We start from the raw sequence: 24,965 nt of genomic DNA on the forward strand, positions 1-24,965 counted from the left end.
GACCTGTGCGTTATATTTTTTACATAACTTTATAAACTAGCCTTTTATTCCACAGAGCATGAAACCTCTGGATAGGTGTAGTTCAAAAACCTTGCTGACTGATATAGGATTTTTAAATGTCTGAAGAGTGGACACATGCCAGTGGAACTGTACTGTGCTTTATACTTGCAGGGGCAGTTCTACAAAATACACAGTTTTTAATTGTTAATACTCACCACATCACTTATTTGTGACTACTATGTATTTTCAGAATGGTGATGAGAATGATTCATTTTCAAAATACCTGAGCATCAAACTCATCTAGGAAATTGACATCTGTGAAAACACTGACTTCTCACTGAAAGGCTACAGTACATAGAAACAACATGACAGGCTAAATCATTCATCTTGTTTTTGTTTTTTTGCTTTTTATCTCTCTTCCCCCTTGCCCCCCCCCTCTTCTTCTTCTTCTTCTTCCCTTTCTTGTGGAAATAACAAAAAAACGATGGAGCTTTACACATGTAAACCTGTGATGTGACAATAAAGTAGAATTGATTGATGATGATTCCGATTCTGATTGTGACGATTAGGGTATCATCGCACTTTCACACCCTACAATTATGTGTCTATGTTTTCATTGGCACCCTGGTGCAGCTCATGGGATATTCCATTTTATGAATGAGTGACATAACTTACTCAAGTAGGATGTTGGGCGTGTGGTCAATGTTCCGTCAGGTCCAGTGACGCCGGCCTCCTGGTGGTCCCCAAGACCAAGCTCCGAACCTGGGGCGACAGGGCTTTCTCTGTGGCGGCCCCCTCCCTCTGGAATGCACTCCACAACCATATCAGAGACCCTCCCTCACTCCCTCCCTTCCTTCCTTCAAAACTGCCCTGGAACTCTTGTTGTTACGGTTTTATTGCTTATACAGTAGGGGTGTGCCGATACACTAATTTCACGACACGATACACGAAATTGGGCTCACGATATCGATACGATATATGGCAATTTTTTATTTTAATATGGGGGGGGGACGTATGAAAATATATGGGGGGGGGGGCAGCAAATGCAAATAAATACTTCAGTTTTTGCATTATTATTGTTTAGTTTTAGAAAAAAATATCGTCACGAAAATGTATCACGATATATCGCGGGACGACAATATCGGCACACCCCTATTATACAGTACAAAACTTATTTTCTTGTCAGAGCTTTTATACTTATGTTATTTTCTTATGTGAGTTTCTTTCCTAATCCTAATAAAGTTGCCCCCCCCCCCACAAACATATATTTTAAATATTGTAATACGATAACTTTTTCCTATTACAAGGCAAGGTTTTCAGAAGGCCTAATTAATGTATCTGGAATGGCGAAGTGGGGCGGGGGGGCAGGATATTCACTTTATTTTCTACTCATTTTCAGCACTTCTGATCTACAGACTGTTAAGCCTAATTTATATTCCATTGTTAGCTTGTAGGTTGGCTATTTTCGACGAGCAACACTGTCGTGCTTCAGGCGGAAGCATTTGAAAAATGTGTGAGCCAACAGTCTATCAGAGACATCAGAGACTAATGAGGAAGTGGCTGGGTCCTTTACTGCTAGTAGGCGGTCAGCATTCAAAGAATCAGGAAAAACAAGGAAGTATTGCTCTGCCCTAGTTACATATTACATAACTGAGTTGACAAAAATGACAAACTGTCCGTGTTCACCGGTTTGTTTTAGGAACATTTTAATTTAATAACAAATAGGGACACGATACAAAATGACTCATCCGCAATAAATACGACAGCAAGTGCTGACACAAAAGAAAAGCTCAAATGAGTTGGAGCTATACCATGACTTCTGAGACATGAGGACAGACACTAGGGGAATGCGGATGTGTGTCATCATGTGAATGTAGACAATGTATTTCAAACCTAGACAAAGAGAGCAAGACGTAATGGAAACACAAACGTAGAACAGTCACATAGTGTCGGGTGACATAGAATGTCTGATGACAAACAATGTCGCCAGACATGTACTGTAACACCATCCTGGAGCATGTGCGGAAAAGGTGTGGTTTGGGGTTCAGAACTGACAGTGACGGAGTGACTGGTCCTGGCATGGTTCAACAGGACAGCCAGTCCCAGCATGGAGGAGTTAGTAGGGCCTGTCTCTCCTCTCCTGCCTGTGATCCCCCCTGAAACAAAGCCGTGTTTCATCTGATTAATCTTTTGGCCAAGTAGTTCAAAAAATAAAATCTACGTTAGTGCTTCCCAACTGGTTTCCTCACTGGGACCTGAACGGACAAGGCAGGTATAAAGAAGTGAAATGTAAGAAACTAAATAAACATACAATATACAGTATCGTGCTTTGGAGACAAAAGGCATTTGCCCATTAAGTCATTAGTTTGTTATCTTGGATATCTTTCAGAGAATATAGATAGACAGTTACCTCGCTTGACTGAATCTCACTGAAGCAGAAAGGATCAAAGTAGTCCTGTCAGAATGTTACTGCATTACTGTAGAATTTGCCTTAAACGTTGCCCGATAACATAGAAGCAACCACAAACTCTGACAGTCACATGATTGAACCTAAATGTATCCTGGCTTGCACAACTCATTTAGACCTGAGGCCGATTAAAAAAAAACACTTTCTAATTCTGACCTAAGTTTTCTGTAAAAAATCTTTATTCCATTCTATTCTATATATTGCTATTGATATAGCAACAGCTAATGTGACATAGACTTTCCCGGCTTGAAAGGTATAACAGCGTATAAGTGTTCCAGGTCATCATGTTTGGTTTTCTTTCAGTCTATCATGTGACAAAACTAAGATGCACCATATAGTCAAACTGGGAATACATCACCTCATCGTCTTTTTGAAAAATCAATACATATAATCTATTAAGTTATTATTATTATTGAGTTATTAAGTATTTACTAAGATGACTATATTTAAGACTTTTTAAGGACCCATGGTCACCTTGCTGAGTGTTGTGCTGACTGTGAAGACAGGGCCCAGTTTATTAAACAACACAATATTCCTCTATTCAAATGTTTCTTTTTCTGTTTAGCCTGTCAGAACATCCCCTGATCAATGATTTGGGTCCCATTGTTTTATTGTGAAACGATGGCCTACTCAAGCGATAGGACATTGTGTGTGTGTGTGTGTGTGTGTGTGTGTGTGTGTGTGTGTGTGTGTGTGTGTGTGTGTGTGTGTGTGTGTGTGTGTGTGTGTGTGTGTGTGTGTGTGTGTGTGTGTGTGTGTGTGTGTGTGTGTGTGTGTGTGTTTGTGACTGAGTGTGACCGTCTCACCTTCCGTCCATCTTGCCAGGCCCGAATCCTCCCCTATCCCCGCCCCGGCCGCCTCTGAAGCCACCTCTATCCCCGCCTCGGCCACCTCTGTAGCCGCCCCGCTCGAATCCCCCACGGCCGCGCTCACCTCCATAACCGCCTGCCAGCAGAACAAAGACATTACACAGAGTTTGGTGGCGTAATGCGCTGCAGATGCAACATACAACATGCAACATTCCTAAATTAACCCCCACTTGATCATACTACAGTGTCACACAAAAGTATAAAAAATAGCAGATCTGCAAGCTTGTTTGTTTTCCAGTGACCCACTAGCTGCCACTACAAATCCAACTGAAACACTTTAATTGCTATTACTAATTAATTATACGTAGCCTGCGAGTTAGTTCTGGCAGGTACACTCGAGAGGTTACATGCATGCTCATTCTATGTGGCTGTTTACAGCGTCATGCAGACCCATACAGTACGTCATACACTGACGTGGCAGTCAGCTGTCCAATCGGGCGGGTTATTTAAGATGCACTTACATCTGTGTTCCGTCCGCTTTTGTGTCATGGGTGTTGTCATGCGGCGTTTGCTCCCACCACCAGCCCAGCACCACCAGTGGGCTCTGCTATTGGTTCTGTTCCCCATGGGGGGTTGCTATTATATATCTATCTCCCCTGGTTCTGTTCCCCATGGGGGGTTGTTATTATATATCTATCTCCCCTGGTTCTGTTCCCCATGGGGGGTTGTTATTATATATCTATCTCCCTGCTCTTAAAAGTTAATGATGGTTGTCTTAATTGTGCTGAGCAGGGAGAAAAATGTAGCAGAGCCTGAACGCCAAAATAAAATATTACATCCACTCTTGTATTCTCATTCTATAATATTGTTTCAATATATTTGGTCTGTAATATTAGTTCAATCTATTTGTGAGTTATCTGACAGGACTTATGTTATGCTGACAGAATGGTGCCAAAATAAACAGGCCCACGTGGCAGTATTTCTGTAGCTGCTACAGTACTACCTTGGTAGTAATCCCAGCTATGTGGTGGTGTAATATTACACAGTGTTGGCCTGTGTCGTCTGTGTCTGTGTCTGTGAATAGTGTCTGTCACATGAGAGTGGTTCTACCTGTCTGCACAGGTGGGGATTGTTTACAGCAGGTCACTGGAACAACGACACAATAATGTAGCATTAAAAAAAATGACGATGGCAAAGTGCTGAAACACTTGATGTAACTAGGGTGGCGACTATCGATTATTTGCTTAACGATTATTCTATCGATTACTTTTTCGGTGAATCGAATCATCAAGAAGCATGTTTCTTTTATGAATTGATTTGAATCGAATTGATTTTTCATAATCGACTAAATCAATTAGTCTGATTGACCACTTAAGCCATACTTTATTATACTATAACTATAATGTACAACAAAAATGCGCAAAATACCATAAATAGCGGACATACAACCTGCCCCAATAAATCAGTTATTAAATCGCTTAATTCAAGTAACTGTTGCACCCCTACCGATTAGAGTTGATTGATTCAGATAACATGTCCAGAGTTATCACTCAAAGATACTCCCCTAACCCAAGTGATGTCAAAGTGTCAAATAACTGCTGTATCACAAGATGTCATGGTGACAAATAACCAGTATCTGACCCACACAAACTGAGAGACTTGAGGACCAAAAGAAGAGCATTGTGTTCTTACCTCTCTCCATAGGGGGCATGCCACCAGCACCCTCAGGTTTAGGACCTTTGCACTGGTTACACTCATTCCGCCAAGAGAAGTTCAGGTTGCCACAGTCACTAAGTAGAGACAGAAAGAGTGTTGATGGAGAGAACCCGAGGAAAATATGCTGCAGGCACGCACACGTAAACATACACATCAGGGCTGCAACAGTTAATCAAACTGATTTATTTAATCCATTATGAAAAAAAATATGTTTAGAATTGTTTCACACCAATTTGCTGAGATAAAACAAATTGAATTATGGCTACAATATGGATCTCGGACTCTCGAAAAAAATATATTTAAATGCTTATATTTGTTTTATTTTCTTTTTTTTGCTGGTGAAAGTGGTGAAAGGATTATGTGTGTGATATGAAATGTAAGCGTATCATATTATAAACAAAATAATCATTGTTTTAGTTAACATGACTGACTGTCTTAGGGCTTCTGGCAAAACAAAACTTTTCAACTTTCAACTTTGCGCGCAAGGGGGACAGTCCAATATTACCCTGGAAAATAACCTCTAGTTTCAGCTCCACACACACCCTTCCCTCCCCCAAATATTCACTCACGGATTTGAGCACTTCCAGTCTCCGGCTCTTTGCTGCCCTCCACCTCCTGCTCCACCTCCTCTTTCTCCACCACCCCCTCTTTCTCCACCCCCGTTGCCTCCTGGGAAGCCTCCACCGCGGCCTCCTCCGAAACCACCACGTCCCATTGGCGGCCCTGCAGAGTTAGAGCATGCCATGATGAGCCAAGGACCACCATGAGGCTGACACAACCTCAGCAGCAGGTTACGGCTCTATTTGTTGCTGTCGGGCAGAAATCTCTCATCTCCATCTTCATAAATTGGATTTTCATAAATGAACTCCCTCCTTGATCAAACTACAGCGTCACACAAACGCATCAAAAGTAGCAGATCTGCAAGATCGAAGCGTGGTGCAAAGCGTTTGAGCTTGTCGATCTGCTACTTTTGCTATTTTTGAATTTGAATCCTGAAAAGTAACTGTTTGGACATATGAGGTTTACACCCGATAAGAGATCATTTATTATTTATCATCTGTGTAACTGGAAACTGGGAAAAACCAACAGTTGTAAATCTTATTTTACATTTTCTTTTATATAGAGTAGCCAATAATGTAAAGCCCATTCCCCGCCCCCTCTCCCCAATTTAGTCATTATGCCAATTAATTCCTCATTTCTGTGTTGTCTTGTCACTGCTCTTTTACCCGACTGGCTCACCTGCCAGTGAGGAGCCCCCACCAGGAGGACGTAGGACCCCCGCCCTACCCCTCCTCCTATTCAACGCTTCTTGCTGACAGGCTCCCCCCCTGCTTGTAGGAGTATTAGCAGCGACAAACATTACCCATCCCATCCGGCTTCCCTCCCCTCAAACACGACCGATATTGTTCGTGTACACACTCAGCCAAACCGGATGCACCGCTGCGGATTCGAACCCCTAGACCAGGGGTCTTCAACACGGGGTCTGGGACCCCTAGGGGGTCCTCAGAGTTACAATAGGGGGTCCGCCAAATCTTTGTGTGATAGAAAAAAAATGTCTACATCAACCACTTGAACCCTATAGCTTCCCTATTCTGAGGGGAACATTAGCCAAAAATGGCAGCTCTACAAGCTCACAACGCCTCGCGCTGCGAGGCGTTGTGAGCTTGTAGATTGGCTATTTTTGCCAAAGAGGTATACTGTAGGTGTAGAGAGAAAAAAGAGCAGACCAAGTAAAAAAATGAAGTTTGATCTGAAAAACAATTTTATACAATATAGAGGGGGTCCCTGCTTCATCTCTCTCTCAGCTAAGGGGGCCTTGGCCTGAAAAAAGTTGACAACCCCTGCCGTAGACTCCGGCAGGTACTTTACCCCTGTGCCACCCGGGCACCCTCACGCACACACACATACTGTAATAAACCTACCAGACTCACCTCCTCCCCTCGGCCCTCCTCGCCCTCCCCTCATGCCTCCTCCCCTGCCTGCAAAGTCTGCCCTGCGAGTAGCAAAGGACACCTTGATGGGGTTTTCATTGAATTCCTTCCCTGTCAAAGAGAGTCACACATAGAAATTCAGTCAACAGCTGTAGTCCTATCAAGGTAAGAGTAGGAGTTTGGTATGGCAACAAAGACTGCCTGTCGCGTGAAACCCGAAGGACGCGCACGCCCAAGTGCACAGATGCTGCTTTTCTTCTGCTCCATGTTAATGAATGCAGCTGTTCTCACTGGCCGTGCACGGAAGATTTTCTTTTTCATCCGCACGCATATTCTCATTGAAATACTAAGACTAGACGTCCCGGTTTGGCCCGGGATTGGTGAAATTGGCGCAAACCTGCGCGCACAATAAATCGTGTTGTGCGGACGCCTTTTTGGTGGGTTCGGTGTGTATGAATGCATTTCAGCACCGTGGCTTTCTTTGTATTCTCACCTTGTCAAACATAGAATGACAGGTGAACAAAGGGATTCTACCGTTGCGCCTCAGCCTTAACCGGCCAGTCCGGTGCGTCACAGGGGTAGGGACAACAGATGCAGAAGAGATCAACGCTGGAGCAACAGGGACATTTTAAGCCTTTTATTATTTAGGTGCAAGTATACATTGACTGACGTTTCTGTCTTTCGACCTTCCTCATAGAATGACAGGTGTCAGTTTTAACACTGGTCTTGGAATGAAGAGCAATTAAGTCCAAAGGCTTACCGTCAAACCAGTCGATGGCAGCCTTAGCTGATGGGGGGTCGTCGAAGGAGACTGTGGCTTCCCCCTTCAGCTTCCCTGTCTCCCTGTCTGTGTACAGGTTGATCATGGGCAGACCTGTCTTCTTATTGAGCTGAGAAGATGAGGGAAACAAGGCAAACTTTTTTATGTCAAGTATTTGGCCACGGACTCCCATCTAAAAAGATTTTGTGAAAAAAAAATATCCATGAATTCTCCATGGGGTGACTAATAGATGGGGGAAAAAGTCATTTTAGGGGTGAACTATCCCTTTAATATCCTCTCCATCAGGACCAGTTGTCAACAGTGGAAGATGAGAAATGTACTGATGGTATAGAAACCATAATAACTTTGTATTATTGTATATCACCTTTCATACGTAACATGCAGCCCAAAATGCTTCACATAATAATAGCGTGTGAGAGGTACCTTGATGATGCCAATCTGCTTAAAGAAGTTGGCGACCGATTCGACAGTGTAGTTATCTCCCAGGCCTTGCACGAAGATGGTGTTATTGTCGGAGTTATCCTGGTCTTGCACTGTTGGAAAATAAACCGTTTTCTGGAAGTGCATAACTGTACGTATGGTATTGGAGGATGTTACCATTCACCCAACCTAATTTTAAGTGTTGTAACATTTTAAGTGTTGTAAACACTTAAAATCAGATCAGAAGCAAGATGTTGTAATTCAGTGCTCATCATCACTGTTGGGCAGAAACCATGTATCTACATATTTCATCTTTTTTATGTTTTCTTTCCCACAAATGAATATACCCATTTTATACTTTGTGTGACAATGCCATGCAAAAGTGGCAAAAATAGCCAAAACGTAACAGCGCCAAAATATAATATTTTCATTCAAAGGATCCTCTAAAACAGGGGTCTCCAACGTTTTTCAGGCCACAGACCCCTTGGCTGAGAGAGAGATGAAGCAGGGACCCCCACTACATGTTGCATAAAATTGTGTTGCAGATTAAACTTTTTCATAGATTTCATAGATACAGTAACTCAGACTTGTTTGACAGCACTATCATCTGTGTTTTTGTTTGTTGACTTATCTTTTCTATTATGTTGGATTCATGTTAATGTGTATTTTCAGACCTTTAACCACTTAAAACCTCTATACTTAAGTCAATTTTACCATTGGCTCTGTACTGGGTCTGCTCTTTTTTTTCTTCCCTCTACACCAAACCTCTTTGCCAAATTGCCGATCTAATCGACTATATTTGGCTAATGTTCCCCTAAGAGAGATTCTACATGTGGTTAATGTAAAAAAAAAAAAAAAAGAAGAAGAAGAATTTGGAGGCCCCCCTGAACTAACTGTGAGGACCCCCTAGGGGTCCTGGACCCCCTGTTGAAGACCCCTGCTCTAAAATGTAAATATGAGAAGGATACTTACTGGAGCTGTTTCCACCATGTCCCTGTCCCTGCTCCCTTGGTCCTTGATGGGGTAAGACAGACAGATTTCAGTTAAGAAGCACTGTGGATGACGGACACACTCACACATCACGCCATTATTCTCACTAATGTCCATGTTCTAACTGTGCAAGTACAAACTAGGGCTGCAACTATCCATTATTTTCTAAGCGATTAAACTATGGATACATTTTTCGACCACTGCAAATCGTTTAGTCTGATTAACCACTAAAGCCCTACTTTATACTTCGCTGTACAACGGTGTCATGCAAAACAATACCCCAAAAATCTGATCAACAAGCTCACAACACATCGCAACGCCTGTAATGACATGCCCAAAATAGGGATAGTGCATAACTGTTGCAGCCCCATTGAATTGAAAAAATAAATAAAAACAAAAGCAAATTTGAGAACAAAAGTTTCCGCAACATTTACTATTTTATTAAAATCTATATATTTTTTAGTTTGATTAACTGTTGCACCCCTAGTGCACTACAAACTGAAACAACCTGTAGCGTACAATGCTATGTACAGTCATGCTTCAGTTGATTACCATGATAGCCCGTCAGTGTTGCACCATGTAAATACTAAATACCGTACTCCTCATTTTTCAACCATGACATGATCCCATCATGCCATCACACTGTGGAGCATTTACACCCTACACGACACGTCACACAAAGGAACGCTTTCTGATGGAACCGTATACACTGGACTGAAATAACCATGAAGCAGTTTGAGAGCAATTTGAACCAAAACCCATGTCATTTGAGGTGCTGACATCCGTTTCCTTGTGTCTATCAGAACACAACAATAATAGCAGGATCGCCCACGAATCATCAGCACTTTTCTTTCTTCTCTTTATGGTTTAAAACGATAAACCAGGCACACTTTTCCATGTCCCTTCCTTTGGACATCTCACTTGGTCAGATGTGTTTAAAACCAATCAGTCGCACACTTGTGTTCTTGTAACTGAGGTGAAAACACTCGCCACGCCATAATAATTGTTTTCTCCTTTACACTGCTTGAAATGATACTTGCTCAATTCCCAAACAAATGTGTTACTTTAAGAACATGAACAGAAGTCAACAGCTTCATCCATCAGCTGAAGTGCTGTGAATATGCATGTGTGAAACTCAGTGCTTTCAACTTACTTTCACAGTCTTGACATTGCACACCATTTGTGAAGGTATTCAACCAGGTTTTATTGAACGCTTCCCAACAAATGTCAACAAACTGTCACTTTGTCATTTACTGACACCTCATTTCCGTCAGTTAGTTCATGATGGATTCCCCCTAGAGCATTTAATGGCCATACCAGAGATGGTACCCAGCAATACCCATTGAAAGCCAAGCTCAACCGTTTAGTGATATGGTTCAACATCAAGATTCATATTGATTGCAACACCTTTTTCTTGGTGTATCACCTTTCAAAGTCCATTTATACATTATTATAAGCGTGTAAGATCAGAAAACTTCAGGGACTTTAGATGAAATAATCCCCCTGACAAGTTAAGTGACCAAATGTGGCGGCAAACACTCACCTCAAAACAAAGTGTACATTTTAGAAACAGCGCATATGCCTTTTGGGAACGACAACCACAACCTTACCATTCCATGCAACAGAGATGCAGCATGGTAAACACAGGAAGCGAGATTCACAATTATTTTGTGCTTCCAACCAAGACCCCTTACTTTCACAGACAGTCTCTGACCAGTGAGCAAACTATTTCGCACAGAAACTTTCCACACAAGATCTTGCAAGGTAACAGGCCACGGTATTCGAAGAATTATTTCATACTGGTTAGAGACTCAGACATTGTGCCATGTAGATTTAAGACATGTTTTGTGAAAAATACCTAACTGTATACAGTGGTAGAGAGGAGGAGACTTCCAGTAATGATAAAATCAACTTGATTTTATTGTTACTGGTTCTGTGAAAAATACCTATCTGATAACAGTGATAGAAAGGAGACCAGTAGCTTTAAACATGCATGTGGCAAATGGCCGTTTGACCAAAATGAGATAATGACTCAGTAATGTATGAAGGTGTATGTAGGTATGTAGTAAGGTATGTGGGATAGTACTTGTGAATGCATGGTATTTGTAGGCATGCAGGGAGGGGACTTCGTTGGGTTTGCCTAAAGTGTGCCATAAAGTGGCCACACTCAGAGATGAGAGTGGTCACTTTGTTGAGTGTGCGGGGGTGCCTGGTGAGGTGGCTGTTGTGTATATTTAAACATTATTTTTCTTTTTTTTAGGGGGGGGAGGGGCGGTTCTGAGCCTTTAATACACAGGTATAGTGGACAGAGATAGAAGATTTTTTTGCGGTGGTCCCATCTTTGTTTGCAGGAGAGTAGACTGAAACTAGACGAATGTTCCCTGGGGTTTTATACAGTGTGTTGTTGTTGCACTCATGGGCAGTTTTGAACACTAAATAATTAAGTGTGCCATTACTGCCATAGGCCTTCACCTCTGACACAACATTATCATCTGAAAAGTGACCATTCTTGCTAACCCCAGCCCCTCCTCCTGCGTTTCAGATACTCTAGCTAGGACGGTTAGCAGACGGTAAACATGTTTTTTTTTGGGGGGGGGCTAAGCATATAGTGTATATTCGTAGAACACACTACTGATTTGCGGTACCCATTATCAGAGTATTTGGAGGTCAGCCAGGTGACCAACTTGGGAGAGTTCGGAGATCTCCAAATGGGACATCACACGTTTCAACCAATCAGAGAAGCCGATTGAAAGACACACATAGACATGGTTACTGGAATTTATAGAAAATATTGTCAATGGGCATTTCCTTACCCTTGATTATCACATTTCAAAATTAATAGTTTGATATAAAGGCTTGTATTTTAATCCCCACAAGCAGCAGCCTGTGTCAGTCCAAAACTTTGGTCCCAAACAATACCTCGAAAACTACTTGCTGCTGGATTGCAATGGAAAATTCTGTGCACCTTCATGTATCTCCCAAGTGTTTGTTGAATTGGTTGTTGTACTTGCTTTTTGTTGTTTAATGTTTTGTTTCCCCCTCTGTTTTGTTTTTGTTTTGTTTTTTTGTTTTTTTTGTTTTTTGTTTTTTTATGTCTATAAAGTGTATCATGTACCTAGGATCCCCTCTAAAACGAGATGCTACATCTCAAGGGGCAATTCCTAATAAAGAATTTCAATATATATATGATGGTTCTCATTACGCCATCATTAAGCCAGATACACTTGTTCACATTTTACTCCCAGATAAGATAGCTTGAAAACGACTGGCTGGATTGCCATTTCCTAGGCTACGATTTTCACTTGCACACAAGATACCTCAAAATGTATTTGGAAAGATTCCCAGGAAACTTGCCATGGTCATTCATGCTACCTAAGAATGAACACTACTGATTTTGGTGACTTATGGCCTTTCCTCCAGTGCCACCCGTAGGCCAAAAGGCATGTAGCCTTCTTTATTATCATACTTTATTTTATTTCACTTTCAAAGCTTTTAGTGTCGTTTACAATATCTGTTGATCCTTCAGTGCAATATACAATAATATTACCTGTGCCCCCAAGACTCCAAGGATGGCAGTGTCACTTGGTTCAAACCACTTTGATCCGGTTGAGTGTAGCTAAAATTCGGGCTGTAATTGAATTTAATTTCAGCAACATTATTATTGTAGAGCATGATATTGTATATCAACCATACTGAATTTAGCCCAAAATGCATTCATTCAACAATTAGGACCTGTTGCATTTGGGAAATATAACCATAATTTCGGATAATTTGTGATCATAAAAATGAGTGCAACAACCCAGTGCCTCTGTTTAGGTTTAACCTTCATATTCAGGATGATCTGAACAGACACTATGTAATCATCCCAATGGATGATCACTCTATCATCCCAATGGATGATCACTCTATAACAGCCGTTTCCAGACCTGACAACACAGTGCCAGTTTTGAAAAGCAGGAATCTTTATGGGTGTCAAATTATGGAGGAATGGCGTTCCATAACAAAGCAACCAAACCAGTTACTTCCACAACATTCATGCTCGGAAACTTGCTGACTAATGCCTTTTATTTCACAAGTGGCTATTGTGGGCTCCAATTTCAAGTACTGACATCACAGGATGAGTATACAAATGTTTTTCCCCTTGTATCAGCCAACTACTCGTTTAACCACTTGAGCCCCATATACTTTGTGGTACGAAAAATAGTGAGAGAGAAAAGCAATCTACAAGCTCACAACGTGTTGCGACGAGCTTGTAGATCCATTTTGTCTGAATGTTTGCTTATTTTTGCCGAATGTTAGCCTATTTTTGCTTAACGTTTGCCTGCCATGACATGCCCAGAATAGGGACACTAGGGGCTCATGTGGTTAATAGAACACAAATTTCAGGCATCTTTCCATGCTGTAGTTGTGTTCCTTGTGAATATTTATCTGGTGACACACCACAGCATCTTACACTGTAGACGCACTCTGTAATCTTACATTAAAATTGGTTTAAGGAGTTCCCAATGCAGCTATGCCCAAACAGTGTTGGGCAATATTACTCAGGAGAATAATATGTTACTTATTACATATTACTCCTTAAAAAAACATATATATATATATATATATATATATATATATATGTTACTTATTACTTGGAATCAAGAGTAATATATTATAATACATATTATATTAATATTACTTTTGTCCCCCTCCCCCCCCCCCACACTCACACACACACAAAAAAGGGGGGGGGAGATGTACAGCACAATCTGTTCAGCCAGCTCCTTTTAGAACTGAATCCAATTTATTGGAATAATAAGAGTCACCAATTAGCCAAACTGAATAATTGCAAGGCTATAAAACAAATAGTCAACAGTCTCTCATCTTTTGAACTATGTTTCTGCTGCATATTACACATTTGGAACAATAATTATTATCCTTAGTCCAGGACCCACAAGTGGTCATTTGAATGGGTCCCAGCCATAGAGTTGATAATATATCGGTCCCAGCCAGGGACAATTTTAGTCCCAGGGAAATTCTATGAGTCCTAATACATTTTTTTAACAAGCAATGTTGCGACGCGTCTACAAAAATGTTTTTAGGCCTTTCCTAGGTTGCTATATTTAAATATACTGTGGTACAGTGAGACAGGCACCTGAGGGCAGGGGGGGGGGACACAACATGCAAAACAGGTCACCAGTTGAAATCAACCCAGCAACGTTGCAATTATGTTGTCAACACACTATCCAGTCAGCTACCGGTACGCCCCTAGTCCACATACCAAATGCCACATTTGACCGTCAAAGTATGCTACTATGTGTAACGCCCGGGTATCAAACCCGGGTTTTACGCAAGGAAAGCCAACGTCTTAACCAATAGCCTAAAGAGTTAATCCCCTTGGCCAGAGGCGATAATAGGCTTTTGGTCATCAGGCAGAGGCTCTGAACCACTACTGCTACATTTCAGCCTCAGATCACATACACACTAAACAAAAATGGTGCTAAACAGCACTAAAAGTCGTTGGCTCTCAATCATAAGGGAACCACTTTTTTGTTGTTGCTATATAGCACCATTTGTCAAAGGTTGCTATAAAAGTAGAACCATTAGAGGTGCCTAAACTAAGAACCAGTAGAGAACCTCTAAAGAACAATACATGGGCTTAACAGGTTCTTGTGTGTAGCAGGGGCCATATGTATCAAGGGTGTGTACGCATAAAAACTATTCCAAGCAATAATCTATGCAAAGAGATCAATATGTAAGAAAGGGAAACTTGACGTGTAATGAGCAAACTTGTCCACACATACTCCACACATTTTCAGGCAGCGAGTTATGTTGAGATAATACAGGAACAATTAGTGTTCTAAGTCCAATAAGTCCAATAAAGATGAATTGCAACATTAATGTTTGTGCATTTTAACCACTTGAACCCTAGCATCCCAATTCTCGGGGAACATTCGCTGGAAATAGCAGATCTACAAGCTCACAACATGGCGTGAGCTAGATCAGGTATTTTTGGCGATGACTTTTGGTGTAGAGGGAAAAGAAAAAAATAGTGGACCAAGTACAGAGTTGATCCCGGTCAACTAAGTATTAGTTTAATGTATACTATAGAGGGTTTAAGTGCCAGCCATCTGCTGGTCCAGTGGAAAGCGATACAGTACGAACACCAGACAGCTCATAATACATAGACGTATTTTTATTATGATGACGTGTTGCTTTCACCAGTCCCCTCTCCTCCTCCAATTGGCTTGGATTGACTCTTGGCTTGTGGGCATTTTTCTTTGATATGCCACTGCTACACCAACAAATAATATTGTTTCTCGTTTTCCACCTCCACAACTAATGTTTTCATTTCACAGTCTGATAAGTCGTGCTTCTTTTTCACAGATTTTGGGAAACGTATAGGGTATTAACGGGTTAATTGTGGGAGTTTTTCTGCCCATTTAGGGGTAAAAATGGGAGTGAATTTGTGCGTGTTCCCAGTTCCACACTGATTTGGCTGCGATTTGGCCTTGATTTATGAACAAAAACAGATGTAGGCTACGTATCTCTGACAAAACCTTCCATGCAGAGAAATTCAGAACAGTGTGTACACATCAATTTGAAGCTGTGCAAACTTTGATACATACGGCCCCGCTGATGCTCTCCATAGTGAGACAATGTCATTGTAATAGTATAACATTTAGTCACAGTGCGACAATTTATATTTGCTGCTCCATTGTTTTGTTTACCATTAAGGTACCTTTTCCCAAATGTGAAATGTTGATCATCATTCCTCGTCGAGCAACTAATAGTGAAAATGGCTGATCTACAAGCTCACAACACGTTGCATCACAACACGTTGTAAGCTTGTACATCTGCTATTTTTGCTATTTTAAGATTTTTTCGTAATTTATTTTTTACTGTTTTTGACAATTTCCGCCTTTAACAATATGCCCAAAATAGGGATGCCCTAATTTCTTCACCTTTTTGTTCTACCCTCCCATTAGCTTTGACTCCTCAAACCCATCAAACCTCTTGTGGGAAGTTGGTTTTGTCACTTACCACCAAACTTATTGAAGCCTCCACGGTCGCTCATTCTGATGAAGAGGGAGAGAAAAGGCGACACGCATTGAAGACTGGTGCAGACAGTGCAGGGGAGGGTTAACCTTCACTCTTGTTAGTCTCTCCATACAGACTAGCCAGTTTGTCCCTTTGACACTTGCTCTGTTCAACCCCTAACCCCTTTCTGGTCAACTCCTCACGAATGAAACCCTTTACCTTCTCTATTGTTTTGAGCCTTGTTGTGCTGAGGATGTGGTCAAAGAGGCCAGTTTAATGGCCTTGTATATTTGCTGAATTTGTTCACAGGCAGCTGAAATTTGCAGTTTTTGTAACCCACAAGTTCAAAATCTCCTTTTCGGTGACTTGTTTGTAAACTCATATTAACGTTGTTTTCTGTTTCCATCAACCAATCCAGGACATTGTTAGGTATTATTTTAGGTATTCCACCACAGTTGTCTTCACGTGGAATGTGAAGCGAATCCCAAGCTAGGTATTTTCTGGGAGACCGAGAATGAACCCACGTCTCTTCTAACATGAATGAACACTTTGGTTCACCGCCCCCTACTTCTCCTACGAACTGCGTATGATCTGTCCTCCTTCTGTTATTTCCCTTAGGCACCCTGGAGAGAGGGTAAGAAGCCTAGGGGAAGATTCAAACATTGATTAAAGCATAATATTATACATTGGACCTGGCGGAGCATAGTGAAAGGTGGTGGGGAAAGGTGAAGGAGGCAGGGGGATGGTGATGTCTGTGTGGGGATCATACTGAATCCAATAAATGCTTCCATAAACAGCTCTGACTTGAATAGCCATACGAACATTATAAGACACAGAGAGAACCATCATCAGAGTAACAAATGTGTGGTGAGGGACAGGGTGTTACGGTAAGGAAGGACCTCACTCACTTGCCTGCAACAGTTTTAAAAGGCTTAAAATGACAGATTGGCATCTATAGTAACATGTAGGCCTTCGTATACCTTCTGTGTATCAACATAAAAAGAGAATAATTTAAGCCTTTGGGTAAGATAACCCAAATACAAAATTGAGAATTAGATAAGAGATTGGGTCTTTTTGGACAGGTCATGTGAACAGCAACTATGCTTCTGTTCGGCCATAATATGGCAGATGATATGTGGTAAATGATGTTATATCAACTACCAGTTAATGGTGTTAGGGTGTTCAGGGGATTGAGCTCCAAACATTATAATGGCAGAAAGGGGTGTGTGTCAATAATTCATACACCTTTCATGGATGAGAGTGCATACAATGAAATGGCAAAATGTTTTGCTTATGTGAGTTCAAAAGGCTGGGACATCACCAACATTGTGACATAACAGAATTACAGTTCATCACACTGGTAACAATTTACCATACCAGATTAAAAGATAATCTAGTACTGGATGTGGCATTTATTAATAATGAAAAGCTTTTAGCTTTTTGTTGTGCCTTTTAAAATTGACCAACTTCCAAATATCAAATTAATCGCACTCATTTCACTGCCTCATGACAGGTCTGCAGTTGACATAAATCATATGCACCTGGTTTTCGTTAATGTCCCCGTTGTGCAATTGCTTCTTTGTGCATTGCTACTGTATATCATGCTTCTGTTTCATTTATTTATTTTGAATTGTATTGTAGTTTTCAAGTTGAGTGTTTCATCGGTTCACAACCTAGTGTACAGTCCACACAAGTAGGTCTATTTTGTCATAATGTTGACACTGTCACTGATAACATCTTATATTTATTAGGTATATTAAGTAGAATTTTGAAAATCCTAAAGTAAAGTGACTAATTGGCTGAGGGTTGTGTTTTCCACTGCCATTTGTCCATAAGACAATCTAAAAACTGCTCTTTTCTTTTTTCAATTCATTGCAGTTTATCAGTGTTTGCCTTCATTCTACACAGCATTAAAACATTGTTTTGAATCTGGTGGGGGTGGACTGCAGAAGCTTTCTGACCTTAATATTATACCACACTTGGCAGAAAGGATTTGAAACCCGGCCTTTCTAAGTTGTTCTGCTGCTGATAACCCACTTTATTTAAGACACAGTAGAAAGTAACTCAAGTGGGAAAATAGAGATTTTGTTACTTTAAGTGGTACTTAAATGTTTTCACATTAGTTTCCCAAAAAAGTAATCTTCCACTTCAAACCTGCACTTTGTAGACTTTCATGAATGACCAGACATACAACAGCAAGCAAACAATTATTTGCAGTTACCCTTTAACAGATTTGAGAAAGCAACACTTACAATTTAATAACAATAACATTGGGGCTTCATCGTGCCTTCATGGGGCTTTATGGAACTAACCATAGCAGCTGATCAACATCAAGCAAGGAATCTTGCTTTTGCATTTTTTATCTGCCTTTCCTGTTTTGGTTACTTTTCAGTCTAAAGTGCCATTCACACTGAGCACTACAACTATAACTATAAAAAATATAGTCAAGTGGATGGCAGAGTTCACACCAACTGAACAATGGTGAACGATATAGTTATAGTTATCTTTATAGTTATAGTGCTCAGTGTGAATGGCGCTTAATGGGGATACTTTCAACTCTTTTAGGACATTATTCTAGTTGATATCAAGGGTTGATTTTTTTTATTTAAATTCAGCCACTGCATTGCAAGTACCTTATGCACTTGCAGTATGTGAACGCAGACATTTTATTGGTCATAACGTTGTTAGAGGTGGTATTGGTCAGTAAGATTGTGTCAAGAGCAACATTCAGCAATTAGGCCTCAGCTACCATAAAGTTATCCTTTAACAAGTCTAACTGTAGATGGAAAACATCAAACTCCTAGATATTTGTTGTTTGATTAGAATCATAATCTTCCTGAGATCATTGAAACCACAGTAGCCATATATCTATGACCACACCAACAGGCACAGAGGAAGCTGTTTTGGTACGTATTTGCTTTCCTCTCTTTTAAACACTTAAAGGTTCCATGAAAAACAGTTTCTTCGGTTCAGTGGATTGTGTGCAAACAACGTTTACATGGATTGGAGACCTACAGTATTATTCCTGATTTCATCAGCATACATGGACATGGTCCATCATCATTGGGTTGTGCTTTTAAACTCAACATTACAGCATGGCGGCAGTCTTAATAGTCTTTGTTATGAAAATAAGCAACATTTTTAAGCTATTAGTAGGGCATTTTAGTCATTGCATAATAACAAATGACAATAACTGCTGCAAACAACAGCCAAAATGCGGTACTTTGTACTTTTATCAGACTTCCTTATCAAGTGCCTGGGCTCACTTCCCTACAAAAGCAGCAGGGCAGATCAAGTCTTGAAATTAAAGCACATCACAGGGACTGATGATTGTTTGTGATAATCCTACACTTTTTCCCTTTTAAAATGTTTGCGTTCCACAAGTGACGAAAGTTCATAAAATAATGTATAGCCTATGCATCTCTGTGCAGAATGTGTCTGCCTGTCATAAGACAGACAGAATGGGAGGCAGGACCAGGAATGTGTAGGAACGAAGGAAAGGACACTCACCCCATGCCGCCTCTGCCTCGTGGTCCTCCTCTGCCACCGCGGTCAAAACCGCGGTCGTAACCACCTGCGCCGCCGCGACCCCCATAGCCACCTCCGCCACCTCCTCTGCCCCTCCCGCCACGCCCATCCTGGCCACCGTAACCTCCCTCCTCGTCCCCGTATCCTCCACCTCCTCCACTCAACGGTGGGCTGTCCTGTCCGTATCCTGAGGAGATAGGAAGTCCTGGAACTCACATTTTTGGCGGGCAGCGGGCGCTTTTGACCAGTATTGGTGTCCTCGACTTTTGTAGCATTAGATAACTTCGATCAAGGTTAATATCACATGAATTCAGACATTTCACTACCAAAAGTACTTAACACATTTTTCTTTTTAAATATACTGACAGAATCCGCTTTGTTTGTTTATGTGCTATAAATTGTGATTTTGAGACCTGTTTCTCCATAAAGGAGAGTGAATGGAATCACTACTTTTGTTTTCACAGAAGCAACAGATAAAGATGGTGGACAATCTTTTGACTTACTGTATATCATTCCCAGGTACGTACAGTATACAACCCAAGGTTTTAACAAAGTTCAACGCTGCTTTTAGTAATAAGCATCTTGTGTATATACTGTAGTACTAATATGCCGCTTACCAGTACTCTGGCCATACTGGCTCTGCTGGCCGTAGCTCTGTGAAGGGGGGCTGTTATAGCCAGATGATTGGCTGTAGGGAGCGCCCCCAAGTGGAGAGGGCTGTTGGTGATTCCCACTGCCTCCATAGCCGGCAGTCTGACCCCCGCTGCTCCCGTAACCACCTCCACTCTGCTGCTGTCCATAACCAGACGCCTGGGAGTTACTGCTGTAACTGCCGAGGGTGAATCAAGGGAAGGGTTAACCGCTTAAAGGAGTAGTTCACCACAAAAATGACGTATTTTCTATCAATTACACAAGCCATGAAGCCTTGAATTCATGGCGATTTTTTTGTCTTTGTCGCATTCCTAAGCCAATAGGAAATAGGGATGTCAGATTTAATAATAATAATACCTTTTATTTGTAATGCACATTAAATCAAATCTCAAGAGTAAACATTTGGCATAAAAACAACACAAAACACAACTGTACCAGAATAATTAACCTAAAATAAAATGACTCAAAGGCATAGAGCCAAAACCACTACAGCTAGGAAAATGCTTTGTTAAAGAGGAAGGTTTTTAGTCCTTTTGTAAAAGCATCAACAGTCTGTGTGGTGCTCTCAGGTGGTGTGTTGGGAATGTTGCAACACAAATGTGGACACAAAAGCAGGGTCATTTCAGAAATGTGGCATACCTGATTTTTGCTCATGGTAAGCCGTTCCTAGTTAAACATTTAGCATGCACACACAGGCGGGGTCTTACCCTGAGGGGGGAGATGAAGAAGGCTGCTGCTGGCCATAGCTGGAGTAGGATGACTGCTGGTTGTAGCTGCTAGGAGGAGGCTGGCTACTGCTGTTGTAGCCCCCAGAGCTGTAGGACTGACTGGACTGGCTGAAGCCACCTCCACCCTGGTTAGGGGGCGCAGAACCGTATCCTCCTGGGTGGAGACAGTATAGAGGCCCTCATTTATCAAGGTGGTGTAGACCAAAAAACGGGTGTACGGCGAGATCACCGCAATTGTCGGCATTTATCATTCCATCGTGACTTTGACTTGAGCGTAAGGTCCGCTCAGATCTCACGTCTGGTCTGAGGACGTGTAGGATTTGTCTGCACTCTATTTGTCTGTTTGTTCCATATTAGACATGCGGAGCAGCGTTGTCTGACCATCTAAACATATGTATTCACTCCAAAAATGTATACAGTAACTCTAAAACTAATAAATAATACATCTTAATATATTTTACAATCATACATGCAATTGGCAGGATATTTCCAAGTGTGCAAGCAATTACAATCGAGCAATTAAAAACAATTTTACATATACAACGTTACAAGTTAGATGCTTAATCATTCAGCCATTTAAACAAGTGCTTTACTGGCTCTGTGTTAAGATGAGCGCATACATGCGAGAGGATTTTGGGGACTGCTGCACCGGAATATTTTCATGACATGAGAGTGAAGTCTCCCAACTTTGTAGCCTACAGTATGCTAAGTCTTTCTGGAGTTATGTGAAACCTTGTTTAAGGATAAACCTGACACTCAAATGCCGTCTGTGCAAGTGATCTTCATTGTGAGTTTTGACCACGGGACCGCAGCGGTAGATCAGAGGTAACCACTAACCAGCCCACCACACACCAGCCTCCATTAAAGTTTATGCATTAATCAGTCACTCCATAAACGTTCATATGATGACAGCCCCCAGGCTATCTATTTCTCATAAACGTGATGTCACAGCTCTCGACCACGGCAGGACGCAGGACTTTTTCAAAACAGCAGAGTGTGCGCGTCTCCGCGTATCAGTGCGCGCTGCTCGGGGGTTAAATTAAAACCCAAACTTATTCCAATCATGAAGATGTGATTAGTGTCATTCAACAACGTACAGGAAACAGACAACGCATAGGCTATTTATTATTTAATTCATGATTCAGGTTTTCGTTTGGGATATATATTTACTTATGGCTAGAATAAAAAATGTGCATATATTTTTCTTTTTTTCTTCCCCAGACCGCATTCTTCTGACATAGTCAGATACATAGTTGGCTGGACTTGCACTTTTACAAACATGGTTGTATTTTAGTTTTATTTGTTTTATATTTTCTTATTGGACGTGTCTGTGTCAGGTATCGGGTCTGTGCCCTGTGTATGCAAATAGCATGTGCCATTCCCAAGCATATGATAGGCGTGCATGCTGTGTAGCTGTGTGTGAACCCACGGAGATGATTGGTGGTGTAACTTCACACGTTGGAGAAGTTCCTCTTCTCGGCCGTATTACGCTTCTTCATGTCAAAAAACAGGTGGGGCGAGGCTGTACCACACTTATCAACAGCGGACAAATACTACGCTACAATTGACAGGGTACAACTATTTGATAAATCTCACCTGGGCGTAAATTCATTCCTGGGCTCTAATTTAAGATAGTTTGTACACTCCATTGATAAATGAGGGCCAGTATGTTTAAGCCTAATTTATACTTACCTGTGTGGGGGTGTCACACCAAAAATAGCAGATCTACAAGTTGCTGTGCATTGTGAACCAAATTTGATCATAAATGTACCTAATTATTAGAACATTAAATTATAATTTACAGTTTACAGTTTAGGCATTTAGCAGACGCTCTTAATCCAGATCGACTTAAAGTAAGCAAACTTACATTATAAATGAAATAATGACTTTTTTTACACATTCATTTCTTCATTAAAGGCCTCCTGCAACAACATATGAAAGATGAAGGAAGAAAATGCTTATTTTTTATCTATATCTGGGTCTTATATCTACCCACACTATGCCTTGACACATCAGCTCCACTGATCGACCTCAACCACAGGCTAATAGGACAGCTGCTGACATGAAATGGCTATGTACAGAAAATATAAGACATTGGATAAGACATACAACATTGGATTTGACAGTGTAAAATAAGAACAATGAAAGTGTGTCCTTACCTGACTGGGGTTGGCCATAGCTCCCATAGCCTCCTTGGTTGTAGGAAGGGGGGCTGCTGTCTGTGTTCTGGCTGTAGCCTCCATAGCCTTGCTGGCCATAGCTCTGACCAGAGGACTGCCCGTAGCTCTGGTTCTGGGTACCACCGCCACCGCCACCACCACCACCACCATAGGACCCATAGCTGCACACCAAATGAACCCCACCCACAGCACAACGGGCACAGGAGATATATTAAAAGTTCTAGATGACAAACCATGTGGGTCTGGATATCAAAACATTTGACTGGACTTGGCTTACTGGATTTAATTAATGTACTATAGTAATGATGATTATAATTATTTCCCCATTAATTATAGGACAGTTCCCCATTAATTACAGGACAGTGATGGGTAATAATAAGAATTTCGGACTTACCCTTGGGCAGGTGTTTGGGAATAATCTAGAATACAAGCATTAGAGCATATTCATTCTTTTTGTCAGAGCATATCAATTAGTCTTGTAATGCCACAGAAGTATGTTAGCTGCATCACCATTAATAACATTTAAAATAAATAGTAGGAGGAACAACCTCCTGACTGCTTGTAACATTAACATTCTATTTCTATTCAGTGAGTATCTTATTATTGTTACACAAAAGGAACCAAAATATCGACCCTCTGGGTCTGTAACTCTAGAGTATACAGATGGAACCAAATGGACATGGTTCAATTTGCACACTGAGTTATTTAAGGATTTTACAGTGCATAATATGCGCCCTGTCAAGTGCATAGGCCTACTGTATGTTTTCCGCAGTGGTGGAAAAAGTACTCACATTTCTTACTAAAAGTATCATTACTGTAATGTAGAAATACTCTGCTACAAGTAAAGGTCCGGAATTCAAAATTTACTTCAGTAAAAGTACAAAGGTATCGGTATCAAAATGTACTTAAAGTACCAAAAGTAGAAAGTACTCATTATGCAGAATGTCCCATTTCACAAGTTTTCAAATGTATAAAATGTATTAGAATCTTTTGAAAATAGCAGATGCGATGTGAGCTCTATCTGCTATTTTCAAATGGTTGAAATGTACATAGGCCTGAAGTGGTTAATGTATGTTCAGTAATAATAATCAAAATCTACAAAGTAACTAGTAACTAAAGTTTTCAAATAATTATAGAGGAGTAGAAGTAATAATAATTTGCCTCTGAGATGTAGTGGAGTACAAGTAAAAGTACTGAAAATTGGAAATACTCCAGTAAAGTAAAAGTACCTCAAAACTATACTTAAGTAAAGTACTTGAGTAAATGTACTTAGTTACTTTCCACCACTGACTGTATGTTTTCTGCAGTAGGACCTAAATGACACAGGCCTACTGTGGGTGAGACTGACCCACATAATATACAGTGTGGTGTAAACAGATATATAGACAGATATATTAGAAGATATTAAAATGACCACCAGGTTGATATATGCGTGCTTTGCATCAGTACTGTGCCACTATTTATTGTTTATACCCAGATATTTTTTTATTTACTGTAGATGCGCTTAACCTTAACGTTCGTATATATCTAAAAGAATAGCTATAGCGACGCGTTTAACCTCAACTGAAATCTATGCGTTTTGCTTCGACCAAACGTTATTATGCGATCATATATCAAATCCAGTCACAAGATTATATGCGTATATATTTGATCTTTTACCGTTAGATGCCATTCCTGCAAACCAAATACAGCCTGCAAGCTTTAGCTGCCGACGGGGGGAAACAAGCAGCGTTGCCAGATT

The 24,965-nt window shown here is 40.9% G+C and overlaps 1 protein-coding gene across 1 annotated transcript; it reads right to left on the bottom strand.

Annotated features, from left to right (window-relative positions):
* Positions 1-1,700: 1,700 nt before the first annotated feature.
* fus (FUS RNA binding protein) lies at positions 1,701-24,896 on the bottom strand (the record flags this gene model as incomplete). The annotated part of the gene is made up of 15 exons (XM_084070622.1): positions 1,701-2,156; positions 3,274-3,412; positions 4,969-5,066; positions 5,562-5,715; positions 6,924-7,034; positions 7,684-7,813; positions 8,128-8,237; positions 9,097-9,138; positions 16,141-16,175; positions 19,648-19,852; positions 20,283-20,494; positions 21,024-21,198; positions 23,204-23,385; positions 23,619-23,643; positions 24,884-24,896. The coding sequence occupies 15 exons, from the start codon at positions 24,894-24,896 to the stop codon at positions 2,117-2,119; spliced, it is 1,671 nt and encodes a 556-aa protein (XP_083926748.1). The 3' UTR covers positions 1,701-2,116.
* Positions 24,897-24,965: the final 69 nt, after the last annotated feature.

The sequence above is a fragment of the Gymnoscopelus microlampas genome, assembly GCF_963454915.1.
Source record: "Gymnoscopelus microlampas genome assembly, chromosome: 11".
Taxonomy (NCBI): domain Eukaryota; kingdom Metazoa; phylum Chordata; class Actinopteri; order Myctophiformes; family Myctophidae; genus Gymnoscopelus; species Gymnoscopelus microlampas.